This window comes from Anas acuta, chromosome 4 (genome assembly GCF_963932015.1).
Source record: "Anas acuta chromosome 4, bAnaAcu1.1, whole genome shotgun sequence".
Classification (NCBI taxonomy): Eukaryota; Metazoa; Chordata; class Aves; order Anseriformes; family Anatidae; genus Anas; species Anas acuta.
This window is the reverse complement of record NC_088982.1, coordinates 61672831-61695511: the sequence shown is the minus strand read 5'-3', so window position 1 is coordinate 61695511 and position 22681 is coordinate 61672831. Positions and strand designations below refer to the sequence as shown.

The 22681-nt window shown below is 39.2% G+C and overlaps 1 protein-coding gene across 4 annotated transcripts; it reads left to right on the top strand.

Moving 5' to 3' along the window:
* Positions 1 to 27: 27 nt before the first annotated feature.
* YTHDC1 (YTH N6-methyladenosine RNA binding protein C1) lies at positions 28 to 22083 on the top strand. 4 transcript variants are annotated; one of them, XM_068681586.1, is made up of 18 exons: positions 44 to 177; positions 1771 to 1905; positions 4076 to 4177; positions 4806 to 5134; positions 5266 to 5614; positions 6969 to 7058; positions 7577 to 7630; positions 8241 to 8335; positions 10835 to 10943; positions 11044 to 11161; positions 12127 to 12211; positions 14077 to 14243; positions 16789 to 16871; positions 18326 to 18362; positions 18455 to 18494; positions 18599 to 18661; positions 20254 to 20388; positions 21109 to 22083. In XM_068681586.1, the coding sequence occupies exons 1-18, from the start codon at positions 150 to 152 to the stop codon at positions 21331 to 21333; spliced, it is 2244 nt and encodes a 747-aa protein (XP_068537687.1). In that variant the 5' UTR covers positions 44 to 149; the 3' UTR covers positions 21334 to 22083. The 4 variants fall into 4 exon arrangements, with proteins under 4 accessions (XP_068537689.1, XP_068537690.1, XP_068537688.1 ...); XM_068681588.1 differs by lacking the exon at positions 1771 to 1905 and having other exon boundaries at positions 28 to 177; XM_068681587.1 differs by lacking the exon at positions 7577 to 7630 and having other exon boundaries at positions 43 to 177.
* Positions 22084 to 22681: the final 598 nt, after the last annotated feature.

The following is a 22681-nucleotide window of genomic DNA, read 5'->3' as shown; positions in this document are numbered from 1 at the left end:
TCACGCACCCCACCGCGCATGCTCAGCCGGGCGCCATTTCCTCCCCTCCCTCCCTCCCTCCCCAGCGCGGTGCCGGCGGGGCGGGGCGGGAGGCGTTGGGCGCAGGAAGAGGGCGCCGCCATCTTAGGCGCTCGGCGCGGCGCGGCGGGATGGCGGCGGACAGCCGGGAGGAGAAAGGTACCCCCGGGGGACGGGCTGCGGGCGAGAGCCGGGCTCCGGGGCGAGCTGGGTGGGACGCTCGGTGCCCCCTCGGTGCCCCCCTCAGCGGAGCTGGCCGCCCCCAGCCGGGCCTGCTCGGTCGCTGGCTCCGGGCCTTCGCCCTGTGAGGCGCCCGTGAGGAGAGCGGCGGGCGCTGGAGGCCCGCTCCGGGGGCGGCTGCTGCGGGTTTGGGCAGCGCTGTGTGGGGACGGGGCCCTCGGGAGGCGGGGGGGACGCGGTGCCCGGGCAGAGGGCTCGGGGCAAGGTGACTGCAGCAGAGGGCAGCGAGGGTCGCCGTGCTGCAGGCGGGTTGCTGCTGGGTATCCTCCTGCAGGACTGATTTCCGTCAGGTTTTTCCTTAATTTCCTATATTTTTTTCCTTATTTTTTTTCTATCAGGAGACGTAGTTACTTTATCAAGCAGAAGCTGGCACTGCAGTATTCTCTGAGTGCTTTTTGCTCGCTGTTCCTGTCTTCCCTGCAGTCCCTTAAGCTTACCGACCACTGTGGGTGAATAACTTTAAAATAAAATAACTGAACACTTCCAGGGTGACATATATCCTAAAGGCTCAGAGCAGCCTGTCACTCTGCAGAAGCTGAAGTGATGCACGTGCTGTCTGTGAGGTTATACGAGTCAGTCCTCGCTAAATTGACATTAAAGCTATGAAAGCGTACGTCAGGTGTAGCGGGCTGCTGTCTGGTGGTTAGCACAGATTACAGTCATTTTATTAAAAAGGTAAAGGATCCGGGTAGCAGTGTGGGTTGGTTTGCATCATTCAGGATTTCTGTGGAATACATTTCATCTAAAACTTCTTGCAGGATAGCTGGCTGTCAATTGTCACTGCCCATTTGTGAGAAGGGTGAAAGTCTGCGGTGTTCAGTATTTGTAGTCAAACTGGAAAATTCCCACTAGGTTTTGTTAGAGCTGATGGGTGAAATTATTTCTGATATTTGATTCTTAGCTTTATTATTGTAATACTGGTGGGGTAGGATATGTTTGGGTCATCCTGGAATAGATTTTAGCAGCCATTCTGGAAAAACAGTAAAATTGAAATATGTACTATTGGATTCTTAAACTCTTTCTTATATAACCATTTATCCAGATGGGCTTGTTTTTCTTTTTTTTTTTTTTTTTTTTTTTTTTTTTTTTTAATGTATCTAGAATATGTGTTGGGATTTTTTGTTTAATCACTGACAGCGGTCAGGTCATGAGTAGCAGACAAGAAATGTTTCTATGGTTTGTATTTTAACTTGCGTTTAACTGGCTGCTCTGTGAAAGGATGGATTCTGATTGATTGGATAGCAGCTGTTAATAAACTTTTGTTTGTAACTGGATTTATTTCTGATGAAAATGCAATGTTATTTCTGTACTCCTTCTGAAAGAGAAATGCTGTTTCACTGCTTAGGGAAAGTGGAAATAAATCTCACTGACCCTTTCAGTTATAGATTGTGTGGTCTTATCCACTCTGTTTGCCAACTCAGATTCTTGTTTGGACCCTTCCTTGAATAGATCTAACTCTTTTGGCCAGCAAAGGAAAAACACCCTCCCCAGGTTACTTTCCTGCTGTTTCAGGTGAGTTAAATTTGTTCATGGAGGGATCCAACACACCCCGGAGTCAACATAAGATGAGTTGCAGGAGAGCCCAGTTGGGAGTGTCTGTAGTGAAATGGACCCATGTGGACCTTCCCCCTTCAGCAGTGATGAACTGTAAGAAATCTGTCCCTCTACTGTTTTTCTGTTTCTTTTTTTTGTGCTTTTCCTGATGCTTACCTTGATCTCTCTGAGATAATTTAGCTGATCAGGTCGAATGCTTAACAGTGACAGCTCAGTGAGCGGAATCATTTTATGGAGGTCAGTTGAGCAGTATACCTGATGCAGGCGGCAGATGGGAACTGTGTGGTCAGACTGCCCTTTTTGCATCAGCAGGCTGCTAAATAATTCTGGAAATTTCTCAGGAGTCAGATGCATCATAGAAAGGGAGGAAGACCAGTTTCTGCATCTGTCCTTTGAATACTTTTTTAAGGTTCTGACTAAAAATCAGGCCCACCTGACCCTGAAAGGGGTTGTCAGTCTGTGTCAGACATGGTTATTCCATAAAAGTTTTATTTTCTCATTTATTTTTGAACCAGCTCATACCTGAGTATTTTAACACCTCTGAATGCTACTGCAGTAGCTAGGTTAAATATAGTTTACTCAAGCATGTTGTTGCCTCGCTAAAACAGAATGAAGGCTGAGGCTCAGTATTTGTGGTCTGAGGTGGGTTCTAATCCCAGAAGGCCTCTTTTTCATTGGTCTCCAGCAACAAAATTTTGTGTTGAGAGCTTGCCTAGCCCTTTGTGGGGAAACATGATGCAAGCCAGGAAACTGCAACCCATGTTTAGCAGTTGCAAAGCCATCAGCCTGGCTGTTATGTTTCTCATCATTAAAAGCAAAAATGTTTGCTGTGGGCATATATATGTATCTCCAAGCATCAAGGTCTGCTCCCAAATGAATTACAGTGTAGCTCTGTGATATTTGAATGTCGTCTGACTGTAAACTGCCAGGGAAAAGCTTGATACGCTTCTCTCTGCACCACTTCCTTTGAACTGCATGGCTGCTGTAAATGATGCAGTGACTACTCCTCCATTCCCCTGCCACAGAAAAAGTGAAGAAGTGCCTGAAGGGAGGCTAGCACACATGGTGACTTCAGATTCAGATGTCTATAGTAGAGATAAAAAAAATATTAACTTGTATTTTTAATACTAAGCTGTAAAACTCATCTTGTGGCACAGATCAAGAATTTGAGATAAACAATTTGCCATATTCTGGACAGCTTTGTTGCTTTACCACAATTTTGTCCAGCACAAGAATACTGACCTGCTGCTTTTTAACATGCTACCTTTTCCAGATACTGTCAATAGCTGAATCCCTGGAATTGGCTCTGCTTTCCTTTTCTGAAACACAGGAAGTAGAATCACTGACAGTAATATAGAATGAAAGAGCTCAGAATTCCAGACTTCAGGACAAGTAACATGGGATTCTAAATTCAAACTTTTCCTATTATATTTCCATTTGCATACTTACACTTAGTCCGGTCTTATTTTGAAAGTGATTGGCATATTGATCTGCTGTCTTACATCTGATGAATCTTTTTACTGGAATTGCCACACATTCCCATTGGTTTTACTCAAAGTGAAGCAGAGCTGGAAGCAGTGACAAGTTTTAAAAGTTGTGTAACCCATTGTGGTCATTTACCATCTCTAGCATGAATTTCCTTAACTTTTTGCCCTGGTGATTAAAATGAATTAGTTGTAGTTATTTATTTTTTTTCAGAGCAACTCAGAATTATGTAGCAAACAAATATTTCTTTCTACTTCTTCAGTGGATTGACCTAGCTTATGCTCTTGTTAGCTTATCTTCCCCTTTTGTGGCTTTTTCCTTGGAGATAAACCACAAAATTCCCCTCCTAACACAGCAGTGAGAACAAAAATAGCAGGGCAGAAGAGAATAATAAATCTTCAAGTTCTTTGGGATTTGAAGTAGGAAGATCCCTCCTCTTTTCTTATGCCACTTAGGCTATCGCCCACTCTCCTTTTTCTCTGTTTTTGTACAGGCTTTTTTGTTAGGCTTGCATTTTTAGGTCAGCTTTGTAAAGTTTATGTGATGCGAGGAACCAAGCTGGACCTTATTCAGAGGCCTGAATGCATTCTGTGACATCTTAACTGTTTTATTGGGTTTGCTCAATCTATCCAACTGAAGTTGTGGACAAAAGACATTAATTTTTGCCATGTGACAGATCTGTAACCCTAAAGGAAATGTTCTTGTTTGTAAATACTAGTTCTACTGTAGCTTGCAGCTTCAGACTCATTATGGTTGTTTTTAACTCTTCTGCTTTCAGATGGTGAACTGAATGTCCTGGATGACATTTTGACTGATGCTCCTGACCAAGATGATGAGTTATATAACCCTGATAGTGAGCAAGACAAAAGTGAAAAAAAGGGTAGGTGACTGTGGTAGTGGATGTTCTGTACAGAAGTAAATTATTAAAAAAAAAAAAAGTCTGTCTTAACAGGGTTAAAGTCTTTGAATAAGCAGTTTTTATAACTTGCTTCAAAGAGTCCAAAACAGTCTTTATTTCACAAGGATCTACTTTTTCACCAAACCTTCCAGACAAATGTTTAAGTAGGTGTCCTTTCATCCTAGAAACAGTTGTGGAGTCTGCCTTGTCATGAGCGTATTTGCTGTTAGAAAAAGACTGTACTGTTTTTTGTAATGACATGAAATGGAACAAGGCAGTCCTAAAGTCTCTTCTGGGCTCAGTTGCTAGTTGGGCTTTAGATCAATCCTGTAAGAATTTAGTTTAGTGTTCCCATACATAAAATTTAGAAAACACCTACCAAAACCTAAAGGATGAGTTGGACATCCTAAAGGATAGTAATATGCCCTTTTTAGAACATTAGCTGTTCTGAACAGGCAGTATTGAGTGTTTTTTGCAAAGCTTACACCTGGAAGATGGTACCTGTGACGGCAACAAGGGATTTACCAAAGTAGAGAAAGTGGGGGGGTCTCTGCAGAGTTTTTGGTGTTACATGCAAAATAACATTGAGCTTGGTATCTTTTTATTTAAGGATCAAAAAGAAAAAGCGACAGGATGGAAAGCGCTGAAAACAAGAGACAGAAACCTTCTCTGCATTCGTCAAGGCAGTTGATGCCAAAGCCTCCTAGTTCATCAGTTAGCAATAACAAGAGAATAGTGAGTACGAAAGGAAAGCCAATATCAGAATACAAGAATGAGGAGTATCAGAGGTCTGACAGAAACAAGCGCCCAGATGGTGATCGAAAGACACGCATGTCAAGCAGCTCCAGGGATCCTTATAAAGGACAGCCAGAAAAGACTTGCATGAGGAAGAGGGATCTTGACAGAAGGGCAAAGTCTTCCACACCAGATGGTTCAGAGGTATTAAATGTTCTTGCTGCCTTATAAATAAAACGATTATGAGACCTTTTATAAGGCAAATTTTCTTAGGACTGTGTGTGCATCCTGACAATCTTATATGTCCATTGATTCACTTTCTCTTTAAACATCAGAGAATCAGACATGATGTGGATAGAAGACCGAGCAGATCCAGCCATTCTTCTAAGGAAGAGGTGAACTCTGAGGAATATTGTTCAGATCATGAGACTGGCAGTAGTGGCTCCTCTGAACAAGGCAATACAGAAAATGAGGGAATGGAAGAAGAAGAAGATGATGAAGGGGAGGAGGATGAAGAGGTGGAAGAAGATGGGGAAGAGGATGAAGAAGAGTATGAACAGGATGAGAGAGATCAGAAGGAAGGAAATGACTATGACACACGGAGTGAAGCCAGCGATTCTGATTCTGAATCTGCCTCGTTCACAGATGGATCAGTCAGATCTGCATCTGGTTCAGATGCATCAGGTAGGTGACATTTAGCATGCTGGTCTGAAACACCTTGCCATGGAAAATTTGGCTACTTCTAAAAATACCACTTCCTGACCATGTCAAAAGTAAATCTTAGCAGCACAAGTCATTAAGATCTTAACTTTGAAACATCGTAAGGAAGGAAGAATCTTACCGGAAAGTGGTCTTTCATTACACGAAAACTTGTGGAAATCAGGATTTCTTTGCTGAATATTTATATTGCTCTTGATTGTTTTGGCCTTACTGCTATGTGCTTTGAAATCTTAGATATTTTCTTAGTTCATAGTTTCTTAGTTAATATTTTCCTTGTGGCTTAACTTTCCATGCAACTCATCTTAAGCTGGTGGTAAGCTATTCTGTATTCATGCAGATAAGTGACCAGGGAGACTGGTGCAGTCAAAGCACCACTGTCTTCTCCAGAGAAGGTGTTATGCTAGACAGATGAGCTTAAATAGTGGCTGCCGTCAGCATAACAAGTCTAAGTTGAAATGATTAGCTATTAAGACAACCTTAGAATAAGAGCAAAGTTTTAAGCAAAAACTAGGAACAAATGCTTCACAGCTGTGTAGTGGAACCAGTGCTGACATACAGATACATACAGAGTTTTTAATAACATAAATACTGAATTGTTTGGAAGATTTAAAGTTCATGCAGACCTATCTTCCAAGTGAAGCTGAACATTATTCCCTGTAGTTGTCTGTATACAAGCAGACGAAAAGGGTTTGGATTGTAACTTCTGCACAGTGGAGAAACTGGTACTGGTCTGTGTTTTTTTTTTTTTTGTTTGTTTGTTTTTGTTTATTTTTTTTCAAATAAGAAAGAGGCTTATGATCTCCTGTTGAGATTCCTCTAATATATCTTCCTGGTCTGAAGTCTCCATAGGTGGCCTTTCTCCTTAACATGTCTTTGATTTGGTTTTATGGAGGACTATAAGGTGACAAAGATGTAATAGTTTTTCAAAAAATGCCCACAATATAACATAACTCTCTTTAGAGTAGAAAAAACTGCCTGTGTGCCACAGTGCTTTGTTTTCTTATCTCTTTTCCTTTTGTTGAGCTCTGAGAAAGCAGGCCCATGTCGCTATCAGAGCTTGCGCTCTGTGTTGCAAATTTTGGCTGAAGGCCAGAGAGAACTAAACTTCCCTTACTAGAAAACCCAGGAGACTAATTCTATCTCAAAACTTCACATGCAGTTTCTAGATTTGTGGCATTTTTCATCTTCTTGTGAGTTGAAGGCTTGGCTACTTGGCGTTTGCTTCTTCTGTGCGTGCTGTTTATTTGAACTTTGCCTGCCACTTGATGCTTAAAAATATTGCTGTTATTTTTTATATTTTTCTTTTTCTTTATTTTAGATGAGAAAAAGAAGGAAAGGAAGAGAGCTAGAGGTATCTCTCCAATTGTTTTTGATAGAAGTGGAAGTTCTGCATCAGAATCCTATGCAGGTATTTTTTCCTTTTATTGCTTGTTCTCCTGACTTGCATCAAATCTTAATGTGTAATCTAAAATAAATATAACTGGCTGTAGAGATTTATGGGGTATGTAGCTTCTTATAATTTGGTATTGACTTCTGGCATGTTGTGTGTGGATACCTTTTGGGGGGGGAAAGTAGGCTTTCTTGTTACTTTAATGCTATTCTGTTGCTTAAGTGGAATTTTCACTTTTTTTTAAACTTGGAAGATGATGATTCAGTGACTAGTTTTCTGAGTAGGAAACTGTTCAAATATTATTTAAAAAAAAATAAAACAAACCCAAACCAAACAACCCAAAACCAAACAATAAAAACAAACAAATCAAAGCAAAACACTCGTGCACATTGAACAGTATTTTTTTTGTGTGTGTGGGTGCGCGCCAGAAAGCATAATTTGTCATGAATGAAAATTGTATGTGACAAGGCTGTAGAAATTGTATATTATCTCTATTAAGGCTCAATCTGAACAAAATGTACTTTGGCTAAACACAGGTTCAGAAAAGAAGCATGAGAAATTATCATCTTCCGTTCGTGCTGTCCAAAAAGGTATCATTTAAATTTGAATTTTTTAATGCATGCCCCATAGCAAGCCATTGTCTGTATTCATTAAATTATGTGTAAGTAGTAATGTTCCGATATAAATCAATGTGCGCACGTAATTATTGAGAGCATAAATAAATCTTAAGCTACTTCTGCATGTGTTAAGACCGAAATACAAAAAATTCAGCTGATTTACTTGTAGTAGAAACAGAAAAGCAAAAAACGATGTGCTTTCATTTGAAAAGAATGTTTTAGTAGTCTCTATTCAAGGATTAATGTTGATACAAATGTTTCCTACTGTTCATTCAAAGATTCTTAACAAAAGAAGTAAGTCCTATATATCGGAACATCACTGAATCGTGCTGATCTTATTTTTATTTTTTTCTTTACCTGAATATCTGAGTTCTAGTTTTGGTTTGACTTCCCCTTGCATTTTGTACTCTATAGCTTAGGCTTCAAGTTTTGCGTTGGGTGGTTGACTGTCTTGATACATAGGTAGGAACTGGGTGGGATCTGGTGTATTTTGAAGGAAGCAAGCAACTATCTACACTGACACCAACACTTTTAAAAACTGAAAATATTTACAGTTCTGCTTATTTGACACTTTGTTTTTCAGACCAAACAAGTAAACTTAAATACATTCTCCAGGATGCAAGATTCTTTCTCATCAAGAGTAATAACCATGAAAACGTATCGCTTGCTAAAGCAAAGGTAAGTTAAATTTTCTTCAAACTGATCACCTTGAGTTTTTTGAAACACAGCTTACTATAGAAAAACATACTGATTTATGCATTCTTTTCTCTGTTGCTCAGCTCTTGGTAGAGACAAGAATTAAATGTTCCTTGATTCTTTAAGGGTAGCTGCTCTGCTTCCACTGTATTCTAGAGAAGTTTCTGAACCATAAGTTACTTATCTTGATGGAGTACGCTTGAAAAGGGGCCTTAAGCCATGGGAGAGTTAGGACTGGAGTTTAATGTGCTTCTGAAAACGTTGAGGGAATGGCAGGCAGTGGATAGCTGGTTCAAGAAACTTTCTGCTTTTTGAAAGGGGTTTTCCTCCTCTGCCCAACAAATCTCTGAGGTGCTGTAGCTTGATGCCATGTTCTGAATGTGACTCTTCACGATACTGTTCTGAAAAACTGATCATTTTTAAGGTGAACAGTTGCAAAATAATAATGAATGTATGCAGTGTTGCTATTTTTCCAACATGCACGAAGTTGACTTTTAAAATTCAAAAAGTAAGTTAATAATTTTAAAATAATTAGAAATATTTAATAACATATTTAAAAAAATAAAAAATAATAAGAATAGTTCTTGTAATCAACTGATTGCATTTTTGTTCAGAAGTTACTGAAAATGATTTTGTGCCTTTTTTTAAGTTGTTTACAGCTTTTCTAAAGTTACTCTAACAATTGTGTTATCAGGTTATGAGTTAGGGACAGTGGCATTCTTTGATAAATTCAGCACTATGGGTCTTCTGCTTTGTATGATTTGGGGAAGCTTTCCTTTTCAGTGCTATGGTTCTTTTTCTTTGGAACTTGCTCTGTGCATTACATCTTTCTCTATGATCAGACAGGTTTCATAACAGGTAAGGGATAAGCAGTGATAATATGGGATGGATCATCTATCTCTGCTTGGTGATGCTGAGCTGTTGGACTCTGTAGTGAGCAGATTTGAGCACTTTGTCTGGGCCACAACATTGTTTGGATGGGTGATCTGCTAGCCTGGATACTGTTCCCTTAAGGACAGAAATTCTGTGGGTAGGATCTTACACGCATGTTCCTTACTGGAGCATAAAGTTTTTCTCTGGGCTTCCTCCGTTAAATCTTGGTGATGTAGTATTACATGCTGTTCTGTCAGTACCCGTTAGCTGCAACAGAGGCCAAATTCTGATGCACAGTTATTTATTGCTCTGTGCTCCACCAGTGCTTGAGAGGCAGCAAGGACATTGTGGCCCTGGCCATTTGCTAGGCTTTAAAGGGATGTCCTGGGTGGACAGTAGCTCTGCTTGAGGTATTTGAGCCATCTCCCCAATGCCCCCTGAGGGTTGCAACATTTTTCTAGTTAGGTCCTAAAGGTCCTAAAGTTCTTGGAGTAGATGTTTTGTCTCTTCGTATATTGACACCAGCGCTTTGCAACTGCACTGGCTTTTGTGCAGCCGGTGTAAGAAGTTATTCTAACTCAGCGTGCTTTCATGAACAGCCTAAAGCAATATACATTTAACTAAAAGCTAGTAACAGGTTAAGACGAAATAGTTCTCTGGTGACTGTATTCTAATGAATTTGGTTGTCATAAAGTCAGATGACCAGTAATTGAGCACAGAGTAGGACATGAAAGCACATCTTCAATGGGGGAAAAAAGAAGGGGACAGAAAAGAATGTTTTCTTTAGCATCTACTGGAATATATTCTGAGGCTGAAGTTTGAGCATATTAAACCAGCATAAGCATCTTCTCTGTTCTGGTCTCAAAAAATGGGCTGGGGAGCTGATCTTGCTGAAAAGTAGTGCAACAAACTGGTTATTTTACAGCTTAGCTTTGTTGGTACCCTAAAGCAGGTTTTTTTTTTTGTTGTGGTTTTGTATGGTTGGACAAATGGCTTATGAAAGGTAAAAGTCAGGAATTAGCCAGTGGTGATGTGTGAGGCTGAACATACTGCTTTGAGTTGTATTGCCAATTTAAAATGTTTTTCTGGTGTCTTTCATGTCTGGCCATTCACTAAAAGATTTTGAAAGTCTGCAAGCTGCCCTGTACTAATCTGTCAGGCTAACAAGGTTATTGGACTCTACCTGCCCACCTTTTATATAGATGCTGCTGCTTTTTCCTACTATGTATGTATTCTTAAAAATACACGAGCTTCTAAAGTCACTTGAAACACAACTTAAAAATACTAAGGGCAAATGTTCTTATGCTATCTGTCCATCATAATTACAAACAACACCTTTATAAGTGGTCTAAATGCATCTGCAGTGTTCATAAAAGATCGAAAAGCCATTTAAAAAAACTTTCTCTAAAAGTTTTATCATAGGGCAGGCTAAAAATATTTTCTGAAAGAATGATTTTAGCAGTACCATTCTTTTTTCATTATCTTTTGTCCCAAAGCACTTGTTCAGTGGTCTTTTCCTTGCCTGAACGACATGCTTAAAATCTTTCAGCTAAATCATTTGAGATGAACTCATGTTTTGGTGTTGGGGTGGGGATTGTTTTGTTTTAGGGAGTATGGTCAACACTTCCAGTGAATGAAAAGAAGCTTAATGCTGCATTTAGATCAGCGAGGAGTGTTATTTTGATATTTTCTGTAAGAGAGAGTGGCAAATTCCAAGGTAAGGGAAAGTTTAGCTTTTATCAAGGTAAGTGAAAGTAAGATTTTATGTGCAGTAGCTTTTCTGTTGTCTTTGTTACAATTCATGTAAAATCCTCCAGGATTTGCAAGACTTTCTTCAGAATCCCATCATGGAGGATCACCTATACACTGGGTGCTGCCTGCAGGAATGAATGCAAAAATGTTGGGAGGTGTCTTTAAAATTGACTGGATTTGTAGGTAAATAACTGTTTCTGCTTAGTAACAAGACCTAATACCGTTTTTGTGTATTACTCAGTTGAGTGCTGCCAGCATCCTTTTGAAAATTCATTTCAACTAGAGAGCTGTCTTCCACCCCCCACATACTCATGGCCACATGTTACTGAACTTGGGATTCAGGTCTGTACCTGATGTGCGCTACAGCAAATATTTTTTTTCTGTAGTCCATTAATTAGTTTAGAGATTTTTAACGTTGAGTGTTTTCCTTCACTCATCTCTTGCCCTGAAACTAGAAAACTATTCTGAGATTTTGGAGTAAAATTCAACTGCTTGCTTGTTAGACAGCTGTGTAGAAAGTGGGGGGGAATCGTGTAAGGATGGTTCCATGTTTTACTGAAATGGTGGCATCTGTCTGAACAGAGAAAATGCTACTGCTCTAAAATAACATATGTAATAGATTACATTACGAAGTAGTCTCTACTTGCATAATACGTAGGTTGTTAGTTGATATAACTGGGTGTGTTGTAAAGAAGGCATCTTTCAGTCCAGTGAGATGCGGTGCACGTGCACTTGTGCTGACGAAGAGTAAATACAGGGGAGGTGATACTTCAGTTTATAGGAAAACTGAAGCTGGAAAGGACTGTAGGAAGCTACCTACTCCAACCATCTCAAAGAGGGTCTAGCTTCAGAATAAGATTAGAATCTGGTCAGCATATTCAGATTGTGATTGCTTATTGTACAACCTCAATATTATACAAAGACAAACTTCTTTTGAAGTCTACATTGTGTCACTATAGTTAATATTGGAATAAGACACAGTGAAATCTTCAGTTCTTCAGGTATTAATATGTGCTAATACGTCTATTTAGAGACCTGTTGGTACATAGGGTAACAGGATTATTCTTTTTGTAAGGTCCTATTGTATACATTATTAAATAAGTAAAATACGAAGGCAAAGCTATAAATAATACCACTTGCATATTTAGGCGTGAATTGCCGTTCACTAAGTCTGCTCACCTGACCAATCCTTGGAATGAACATAAGCCAGTAAAGATTGGACGCGATGGACAGGTTTGTTTGTTTTCTGTTTCGGTTTTTCCTTAATAATTCATGTCTTCAAGTGCTTGCTAATTTAGTATGTACAGAAGATTTTAAATCTCTTCCTATCAGTTACTCATTGTAGAGTACTGTGACAAGGGCAAGAAGCTTATTTGCAGTATTGTTGGGGGAGAAGGAAACGATACTGTTACGTTATAATGCCAATGTTGCTGTCTTTCTGATGAAACAGTGTTCAGCGCTTCCAAACTGTGATATTTTGGGTTTGAAATGTAATGTGTCTTGCATTGTATGGTGTGCAAACCTGTATAACACCAGTTTTTAAAAAACTGGTGTTTGCAGCTGTGTTCTGCATTGCATTTTTCTTTTCTACTGTATTGCTTGGGGTGTAGGCTTATAAATTATATACTAGTAAATTGTAAGTGGGATGGCTCTTTGTCTTGTCAGATGTACCAGAGCGCAGGTATGTTGCTGCTGTAATCGAGTAACCCAGCCTTGATTTAAAACATTGGGTTCTGTTTCCGAAGGCAAGATTGGAGTTGCATAATCCCTATACTGTATGGAAAATTCTAGACTCCATGCATTATTTTTCCCATAGACACACTCACCTTGTTAGGTAGCCAAAGTGAAATGGTATTTTCTGTTATGTTCAAGTCTAGTGTGATCTCTGAAAAATGATTTCAGTTAACTTTGGTTTTGTTAAATGGTCAAGGTAACAGTTATTTTTCATGTTTTGTCCCCTTCACTATAGAGTTGTAGATGTGGGTTTTCCATTTTTCATAAAACTTCTGTAGTGCTAGGTACTGGGCAAGCATGCTTGCTTTCCCAGCTTTTCAACTCAGGTTATTTCATGAAGTGGTTGTTGTTTATCTGTTTATATTTTGTGTAATCCCCAGTGGATGTTTCTTCTGATGATGCATACGTTTTCCCTCAGAACTCAAGTGAGCGTCTACAATATCCTTCACTAGGGTGTTCCACAGGCCTGCTAGTCACCGGGTTGAAGAAGCCCTTTCTTGGATTGTTTAGCACCTGTCTCCTCATAGTTTAATTTGATGGCCCCAAGCTTTTGCTCCAGAAAAGGGAGTCAAGTTGGTTTTTGGATGATGTTGAGTTGTTTGGAGGAGAGGGTTGCTCCCATTGTTCTCCACGTCTCACAAATTCCTCCTTTTTTTTTTTTCAACGCTGAAAAATCCCCATCCATTTGGTCTTTGCGTAGAGGAGTTGTTCCACACATGCAGTTATCCACATCTCCTTTGAAGCTTTTCCAGTTCTACTGTCCTTGTCCCTGTCCCCCCACCTTTTTTTCCCTTCAGAACTGCACCCAGTATTCCAGGTATGGGTGGAACATGGAATTCCAGAATGGTATAATGATTTTTCTCATTCTGTGTTCCTGTCCTAACAATCCTGAACACGTGATTTGCTTGTTTTGACTGCTGCCAGGCGCTAACCTAGCGTTTTGTGGATCTGTCATCGACTGAAGAACTCAGTTTTTTGAGTGGTAATAGTGAACTTCATCAGGCCATGGCTCTGTATGTGAAGCTAGGGTGGATTTTTCTCCTGCGTGTGTCGCTTTTCTTTCTGTAATAGGTGATCATTTTCTTTGTGATGAAAAACAGTCCTCTGATTTTGTAGCGAAACAGTGATGTGGCCTGTATGTCTCATGGGAAGATATGGTTGCCCCAAGTGTTGGACTAATTTATGAAAATTCTAAGTAGTCCCTAAAGAGTGGAAGGTAATGTAAGTGATTTTTGCTGTGTCTCGAGTCATACTGAAATATCTTCAAAGTGTCTTTTTTTTTAAAGTGTATATTGCTAATGTAATTGAGGAGAGTTTCTTTTCTGCGGTTTATAAACCACTACTGAACTTCTAACTAATTGTAGGAGATTGAGCCGGAATGTGGAACCCAGCTTTGCCTTCTGTTCCCTCCTGATGAAAGTATTGACTTGTATCAAGTCATTCATAAAATGAGGCACAAGAGAAGAATGCACTCACAGCCCCGATCAAGAGGACGCCCATCCCGTCGTGACCCCGTTCGGGACGTGGGAAGGTTAGAAACGTTCTTTGGACTGATAATAGGCACATGTATCAGAATAACGTGATGGAGGAATGTGATTCGTCAAAGCTTTCCCTGCGATAAAGAAGAGAGAAAATCCTCAAATCAAGCTGCATGGACAAGTTTGTGGCTTCATTGAGGATTTCACATGGTTCCCCGGTCTGTCATTTTTCAAGAGGAAAATGGGGATCTTTGCTTTTGCAGAAAAAAAAAAAAAGCTCTTAAAGTGCTCTCTAGTTTAGACTAGATCATTTATTGAGATAATGCAACATGTAACACTAGCTGTAGGTAAGCTTGGATTTATTATGAGCAGGCTAGATGGAGAGAAGGAAATACTTATGTGCCAAAAATGCGTTAATATCTTGTAAAAGCCTTTTCTTTCAGGTGTGTCACTGGATAAGCCTTATCAAATATGGGACTTTAATAAGGATCACTTAAAATTTTGCAGAAGATGCCGCCTCATTTTGAGGATAAAATATTTAAGTTATTTTGATATTCAAGAGGAGCATTATTGGGACTGTTTCAAATTGTGTCACCGTGATGCTTTAACCCCATTGCCAAATATTCTCTAACATGTAACCACTGAATTCACACATCTTGCTGAGCTTCTGAAAACAGTAGGTTCTTTCCAAAAGGGATCGAGTGGCCCTTGGAGACCCGGCAACAAACCAAACAGAATGGCTGTTGCTGTGTCTGTATATACAACCTTTCCAGATGCTGGCAGTACCTGTGGACTTAAAAGTATTTTAGAGGATCGACATGGTTATTGATCACTGCTATATGAACTTAACATCACTTTCCAGAAAAAAGGGGGTATAACTTGTTACAGAATTGGAGAAGTCTTTGCAAAGAACTGATATTAGCCCTTCTGCCAAACACCTTTTCCCTGTGTAGCCATTTTGCATACAGACTGATGTATGGTTTGGGCTGAAACCTTTGGTTGTTTCCTCTTTGTGGAAACGTCCTGTGGTAGGTACAGATACCTAACAAGAGTCCCCTTTTCCTTGAGCTTAAAGGAAGGACACTCTAACGAGTAGGTAGGAGGAAACCTGGCAGCGCCCCCCTATTTTTGGCTTTAAAGGACTGAACACCAAGATGGCTTGTGAAGTTAAGCTAAGAGGTTTCCAGTGCAATAAAGTATATACAAGTGAAGGTTTTGCAATGGACTGCAAACTATACATATAACACCACCACACCTTCTCAAGCCTGCCAGGGCCTCCATTTATGTATGTGGCTTACAGCTTAAAGTCAGTAGTTGGACTACTATATGAACTGTTTCTATCATAATTTATACCGGTCGTAAATGCACTCTCAAAACTACAAGAAAGCGGTATGTTTATTCTTTACACCAGCTTCTATTTTTCTTGATCTGATTTTGCTGTAGATGCAACTGCTTTGTTTTTTGGGCTTTTTGCTCATAGTAAAGAACCTGCTTTCGTTTTAAAGAGCTTAGTAACTGGGTATGGTGGGCTTTAAAAACTGAAGTTGGGAAGGGGGAGGAGAAACTACTTATAAAACTAAGAGAAAGCTGTGTGAGCTCATTACTCAGCAAGCAAGTTGCACAATAATTAAGCATTATAAGAAAGTGTCAATTTAATGTCTTTGTCATAAGGAATTACATTGCTGATGGGGGGTGGGGGATTGGATTGTAGCTGATTTGTATTTAGAAACACCTTTATGTTAGCATTGAAGTCTCCCATTAATGTTTATGTACCTTGATGGAGAAACATTAGCAACCAGTTTTCAGTTCTTTTTTAAGCATAGTTCTTTATTAAACATAACAGCAATGGGAATGTACATGTTTTATAAACAGACTGCCTTCCTGAGAGTGAGGTTCTTAAAGATACCATCTCTTCCATAAGGAAACTATTCTGTATTAAAAAGCCCTAATTAATTATCAGGAAGTTTAAACGTTCTTAAACTTTCTGTAAAAGGCACTGATACATTACTGGTAAATTGCTTAGAACAGAGTTTGTTAGAAATAATATTATTGGACTACAAAGCTAGCCAAGCTGCAGTGAAAAGCAATTTCACAATAGCATGCACGGTTTTATTTATAAATGTTATGCAAATAGACCTCTTACAGAATTCTTTACCCCATAGTTAGCGAAGTAATGTCCGTGCCTTTTGCCTGTAATGGTATATTTTACCGTTTATTTTAACTGTATACAGTAATGTAAATTCTGTTGTCCAATAGGTTGGTTCAAAATGTAATGTGAAAGTATAATGCTAAAGCCTACGTCTGAATTTGTTTCAGACAAGTCTGTTCCCTTTTGTTTGTTACAAAGGTGCTCTTGGTAGAGTTTCTTCCATCACTACCAAAGCACCTGTAACCAAAAGCTAACAGGAGGGTATTTAATCAGACTGTTGTATGTAATTATTTGAGTTCAAACTTAAAGCTTTAGAATGATTTGAAGCAGATGAAGTTCAGAATGGATAAATGGAGAACCTGGGCAGCTCAAGCTATTCCTTTGAGGTATTCTGCTGTGTCGAATGCTCCAAGCAACCTTGTTTAATTTCTGATATCTAATTTGTATAGGCGTCGACCAGAAGATTATGATATTCATAACAGCAGAAAGAAACCAAGGATTGACTATCCCCCTGAGTTTCACCAAAGACCAGGTTAATATCTTACCATGAAGATTTGTGTGCACCAATTCACAAGTGTTTTCTCTAGTGCATCCTCGTGAATTTTAAAAGTAAACTTTTGATGTGGTTGGGGTATAAAAATGGAACTTGTCCTGAGTGCTGCCTGCTGGTTCAACCCACTTCTTGCCAGAGTTTAGTGGCACTAAGTTTCACTGCTTTGAGAGAAATGAGTTAATTCAGACCGAGCCCTTTCAAGAATCTCAGAATTGTGGATTTTGTTGTGTGGAAATTGTCTCAAAAACTTTGTTAATGTGGTTAGTTGAAATGCCTGCCAGTCACTAGGATTTGCTTGGCCTACTTGCAAGTGCAGTAATCATCAAATTAAAATGTTTATCAGAAATTTTCTACTAGGAAAGGTAGCTGTGATAGACATTCATGTGTGTTTTCTGATAATTTTTTTTTTACGAGTTGGATATGAGGAAGGGAATGGGAAAATCGTATTTTACAAGAGGCTCTAATGATGGGTTTGGGAAAAGAATTTTGCTGTTTTCTAGAAAGATGTTCACAATGGTAATGCAACAACAATGCTCATAATGTTGGAGATTTTTTTTCTGAAAGCAAATAATACAAAATGGTTGGTTGTAAACTACAGAGACTTGCTTCATTAGTGTTAGAAATATAAATTCCATTATTTCAGTAGTAAATTTCGAAATCTTTCTTAAGAATATGCCTTTATCTGTCCAGCTTGACTGCAAAGTTAGCATCCTTTGATGCAAAAAGTATGTTGTTGCTGCTCCCTGTCTTTCCAAGATTCAGAGTACAGAACAAAATTTTAAGAACTAATGAAGTTCAAAACCGTTGTTCTATTAGCAGCATAGGCATGCCTGGTGTTTTGCACCATTTTGCTGAGCTGTGAGAAGTTTACTTCCTGGAATTTACTAAAGCTGTAGTAATTCTTTGTCCTGGACTGCTTTTCCAGATGGTTTTACCTTGTTTTTAAGTTTCTGTTTAACTTTGTATTCAAAACCTAGGAAATCAGCTTTGAATGGTGGTACTCTGGGCAACTGTACTGAATGCATGGTTAATAAGTAGCAGTGGCCATGGGTTGACTGTGAGGGCATAATACCCTTCAAGCATGAGGGCAGTTTGAGTTAGAAAGAAATTTGTCTTTGCACAGATTTCCCCTTCCATATTTGTACTGTGTGCAAGCTTCTGTGAGTGTGTATGAAAAAAAAATATATATATATATATGAACACACATTTTATATATATGTATTTTTTTATTACTATACTATTTTTCTTTACTGTCTACAAGAAATTGTAAGTTTGAGATTTTGAAGCTGAATACAACAGGCATTACACTGTGTGCCAGCTACCAAATTGTAACAAGTATTACAAAATGGAAGGGTAGATTTTAATAAGTATATTTTTTAAAACTGTTATAATGAGATGGTAAATTAAATTAACACTGCTTGATGTTCGAACAGGGTATATAAAGGATCCCAGGTATCCTGAAGTAGACAGGTAAGGTGTGTTCATGCTGTTTACTTTATGTCCTGGTAACTTGTCTGTGTGGATAACTTGGATTTAGTTCTGCAAATTTTTATTCCCAACAGACGATTTTCAGGAGTTCGACGGGATGTGTTTTTAAATGGGGTAAGTTGGTGCATGTTGATCTTGTGGGAACTCTTTACATTCAGCTTTCAGCACTTCCAAAGAACACCCACCACAAATATTAATATCACTGTCTTTCATTTTAGTCCTACAATGATTACGTGAGAGAATTCCACAACATGGGACCACCACCACCGTGGCAAGGAATGGTTTGTGTCTTGTTCAACTCCATTTTTCTCTACAAAATATGGCTTTTCTGTTCCCCACTACAGGAGCCTAGTATATCTGAACTGTGCCCAACTCTTTGCTTTTCCTAAAATTTATCTTTTCTGTAATTGCGTAAAATTTTAAGGAGGAAAAATTACTTATCAAGTATTATCTTGTATTTTTATTTTGCTCTCAGCAATAGTCCCTCACTCTAGTAAGTAGTACAGCAGCAAGAATCTGTTGGCTTGCACCTAGAAGGAACAGAAGGCTCTGAGGAAATAGCAGATCCTTTCTATAGCCCGCACAGGAGGGTGTTACCAAATTATGTATTCAGCTAAAGATTCACAGTAATTGGCTTTCTTTCAGACAGCAAATGCATCAAAGAGGTGGACTTGCTGTAGTCTCACAGATTGGGTTGGTGTGCTCAAGTGTTATGCAGTGGCTTGCTTTTGGCTATGGCAGTGAAGCATGAAGCAAAGCAGCAGGCTGTACTGAATAGTGTAATCCAAATAAGCCATGTCTTATGGCAGCTTCCACTGAAATGCACTTTTTTCCCAGTCAGATAAACGCGTGTGTGCACATGTTACCTATGTTGAATTTAAGTACAAGCAAAATATCAGTTACAGTCATTTGTGGTTTCCTCCTTCTGTGAGGAGGAGTAGTCACTAATTAGTTATTTTGGTTATTTTGTTATTCTGGCTCTGAGTTGTGTCCTGATTTCAGGTAACTATAACAAGCTTTCTGGCTCTTGTTGTGTATATTGTGAATGAGCAACAGGCTGTGCCAGGTGTAGAGATGCTATTACAGCCCCTCACTTTTTCTCAGCTGTAACACAGCTCTCATTTGCTGCAACTGAAGGAGATCAGCAAATTTTTCAGATGGGGAGGAAAATGTTTTCTTCAAACCCAGCTAAACCTAGATGCTCCTGTCATTTCTCCCTGCTCCTCCCCATTCTGCATGATGGCCAAGTAGTCATCTTAAAATCCATAACTTCTACCTACTTCATTTATGAGCAGCAATGCAAGCAAAAATGCTTTAGTAGTATCTGAAAGAAAGACCTTACTGATTAAAAAGATGGAAGAGAAGCCAAGAGATGATTTGATTAAAAAATAATAATAATAACTAAAAGAATCTGCTAGTCTTTTGTTAAATAGTTTGTCTTGCAGAGTAAGCTTGTTCACTTAAAATAGGATATACCAATAAGGAATGGCACCAGAAAGCCTCATTTCTGTGAGAATTTATGGGTTTGGTCAAAAAATCATATTCCATATGCATAGATCATTAATAAGAATTTGCAAAGTGAAGTTGCAAAATTTCACCTATAGCATCACGTTGAGGCAGGTATTTGGGTCTGGGGAGGATGTTGGCCAAACTTGTAAAAAAGCAATGATATGGTCTGTCATTGATTTTTGGCAGTAAAGCATGAAAAATGTTCTGCTATACGGTTAGGAGACTGTGATCAGATTTAGATGCCTGTGTTAAGTTGTTTCCACCTGAATGAAAGTAACCTCTGCTCTTAATTCCCAGCACTAAGCCTTGGGTATGTACCCTTGTTTTAGAACATTCAACACATTTTATGTAACTCTTCTTGTAGCCACCGTATCCAGGCATGGAGCAGCCACCGCACCACCCTTACTATCAGCACCATGCACCTCCACCTCAAGCTCACCCGCCATACTCAGGACATCATCCTGTACCACACGAAGCAAGATACAGAGACAAACGAGTAGTAAGTGTCCACAGAGTCGGGGGAGACGAGCCTGCAGGCTAGAGTAGGAATAGGATGAATTTGGAGTACAGATGTAGCCTGGGACTTGTTGACTTTGAAAATACAGATTTTTAAAGTGCATTTTAGTTTTTCTTGGAAAGGTCAGTCATGTAGATTGGCTAGGTATTTCCAGCATCTTTGAAAAGCGTCTCTCCCCCAGGTGATACTGTGCAGAATTACCAGAATGTGGTCTTGAAATGAATTGTTTGCTTCAAGTGGCATCTGGTTGTCAAGCTGTGAAGCTTTTTTCCTGCTGAAGCCCAGTTTGAATAAGGATGTGGCCTTATGTCACTTCTTGCAGTCATGCACTGCAAATTACTTTCTCTTCAGTAGCAGAAAAGTTTGAATCTTACAACTTTTATGGGCACATCAAAAAAAAGATCAAACTGATGAACCACTTCTGTTAGCTGACCTTGACAACTGCTTCGCTTTCTCTTGCATTTGAACCTGGCATTTGAACCACAATTTACATATATTCTACTTTGTGCACAGTAGAATCATGGATCTATTGTGTTTCCCTGAGGATGAGAAACTTCATGCATGCTGGACATACACCTATATATCTATAAATATATATACTTAGATTGGGCTTTCCAAAGAGTTACAGCTAATCCTGTGGATAAGGGCAGGGAGGGGATTTTCATCTGGAAAAGAAAATAAACAACTGTCCTTTCATCACAGCATGACTATGACATGAGAGTGGACGACTTTCTCCGCCGCACACAAGCAGTTGTCAGCGGTCGGAGAAGCAGGCCTCGGGAGAGGGACCGAGAGCGGGAACGGGACCGTCCTAGAGATAACAGAAGAGACAGAGAACGGGACAGAGGCCGCGATCGGGAAAGGGAGAGAGAGAGGATTTGTGACCGGGACAGAGACAGAGGTGAAAGAGGTAGATACCGAAGATAATCTATCTGGAACCAGTGCTCACTTGAAACAAAAAAGCTTGTATTTTTTTGTGTGTTTACAAGTAGTATATTTTATTTCCAGCTGTCTACTTAAAGTTCGTTGTGTAGAAGGATTTATAATGACCCTCTTTATTCCAAGCATGCAGTGAACTATGAACTGGAAAAACTCAGATCAGCCAAACATGGAATACGCAAAGCTGACACAACTTGACATTTCTATCGGAGCAGAATGGGAAACAGTTAAGAATGTAGATATTGATTAATTCTCAATAAGTGTTCATTTACTTAGTGACTTCATTCTAGGTTTTTGAATACTGATGGAAAACTGCCATATTTTTTTTTGCTTTGATGTTTCCTTCCTGTAGTTTCACATGGTTCAGTGGGAGAATGCTGCTATCAAGTATGCAAATATTGAAGTATGATTTTTGACTGTATGGCAGTGTTGTAGCAGCCTATTTTTTTCTTCTGGTTTTTAACTCTGTCTGTAAAGTCGTGTTTTTTCAGTCTTCAGTAATGAAAGCAATATTAAGAAGACACTATTGATACCTAATTTTTAACCTTTTTTAAAAAATCTTCCCATGTTCAGTAACATTTGGTCAACTCTCTTGTCTAGTCTCCTTCCAAAATGTACACATTGCTTGGAATGTTCACAACCTGCGCGTGTGGAACCAGAAAATATTGCTGTATTCTACATTGCTACCATTTTTTATATAAAAATAAATCGGTAATTATTGAAATGATTAAAACTTCAGATCAGGTTTCTTGGTCTTCTAAGCTTGCCAGTTTTGATGAGCTCTGGCAGGTCTAGGAAGGTATTTGTGTTCAAAAATAGTTTAAAGATGCTTGCAATGAGTGAAATTAATCCAGAAGCACGAATTTAGTAAAAGAACTGCTGCAATAAAAAATAACTGCTTTTCTGTTTCCACAATGAAGTAGTCAACTTACATAGCTCTAGCTGATCAGAGTTATTAAGGCCTTGCATGTTTTAACTTAATAAAATGATCCTCAAGGCTGTCTTCAGCCATAATCATACCTGTCTACCAAGGGTGCATTAGTCCTGTAAGGTCCAGACTCTCCTCATGTCATCTTTATAGTGATGACTGCATCACTTGTTTGTCTTAAATAGGAACTATTTGAAGCTAAATACCAATGGTGTAAAACTGAAGCAAGAAAAGTAAAACTTGCAGTGTACGCTGTTCAGTTTCTGCAGCATTTTCCTAGTTCTCAGAACCTCTATGCATTAACTACGTGGACTTTTTTGTAACCTTTCTTCAGTACTTTCTGCAGTATCTTCTATGTAACAAAGCCAAATTGCAGCACACGCTTGGGAGTCCTCCAACTCCACAGCA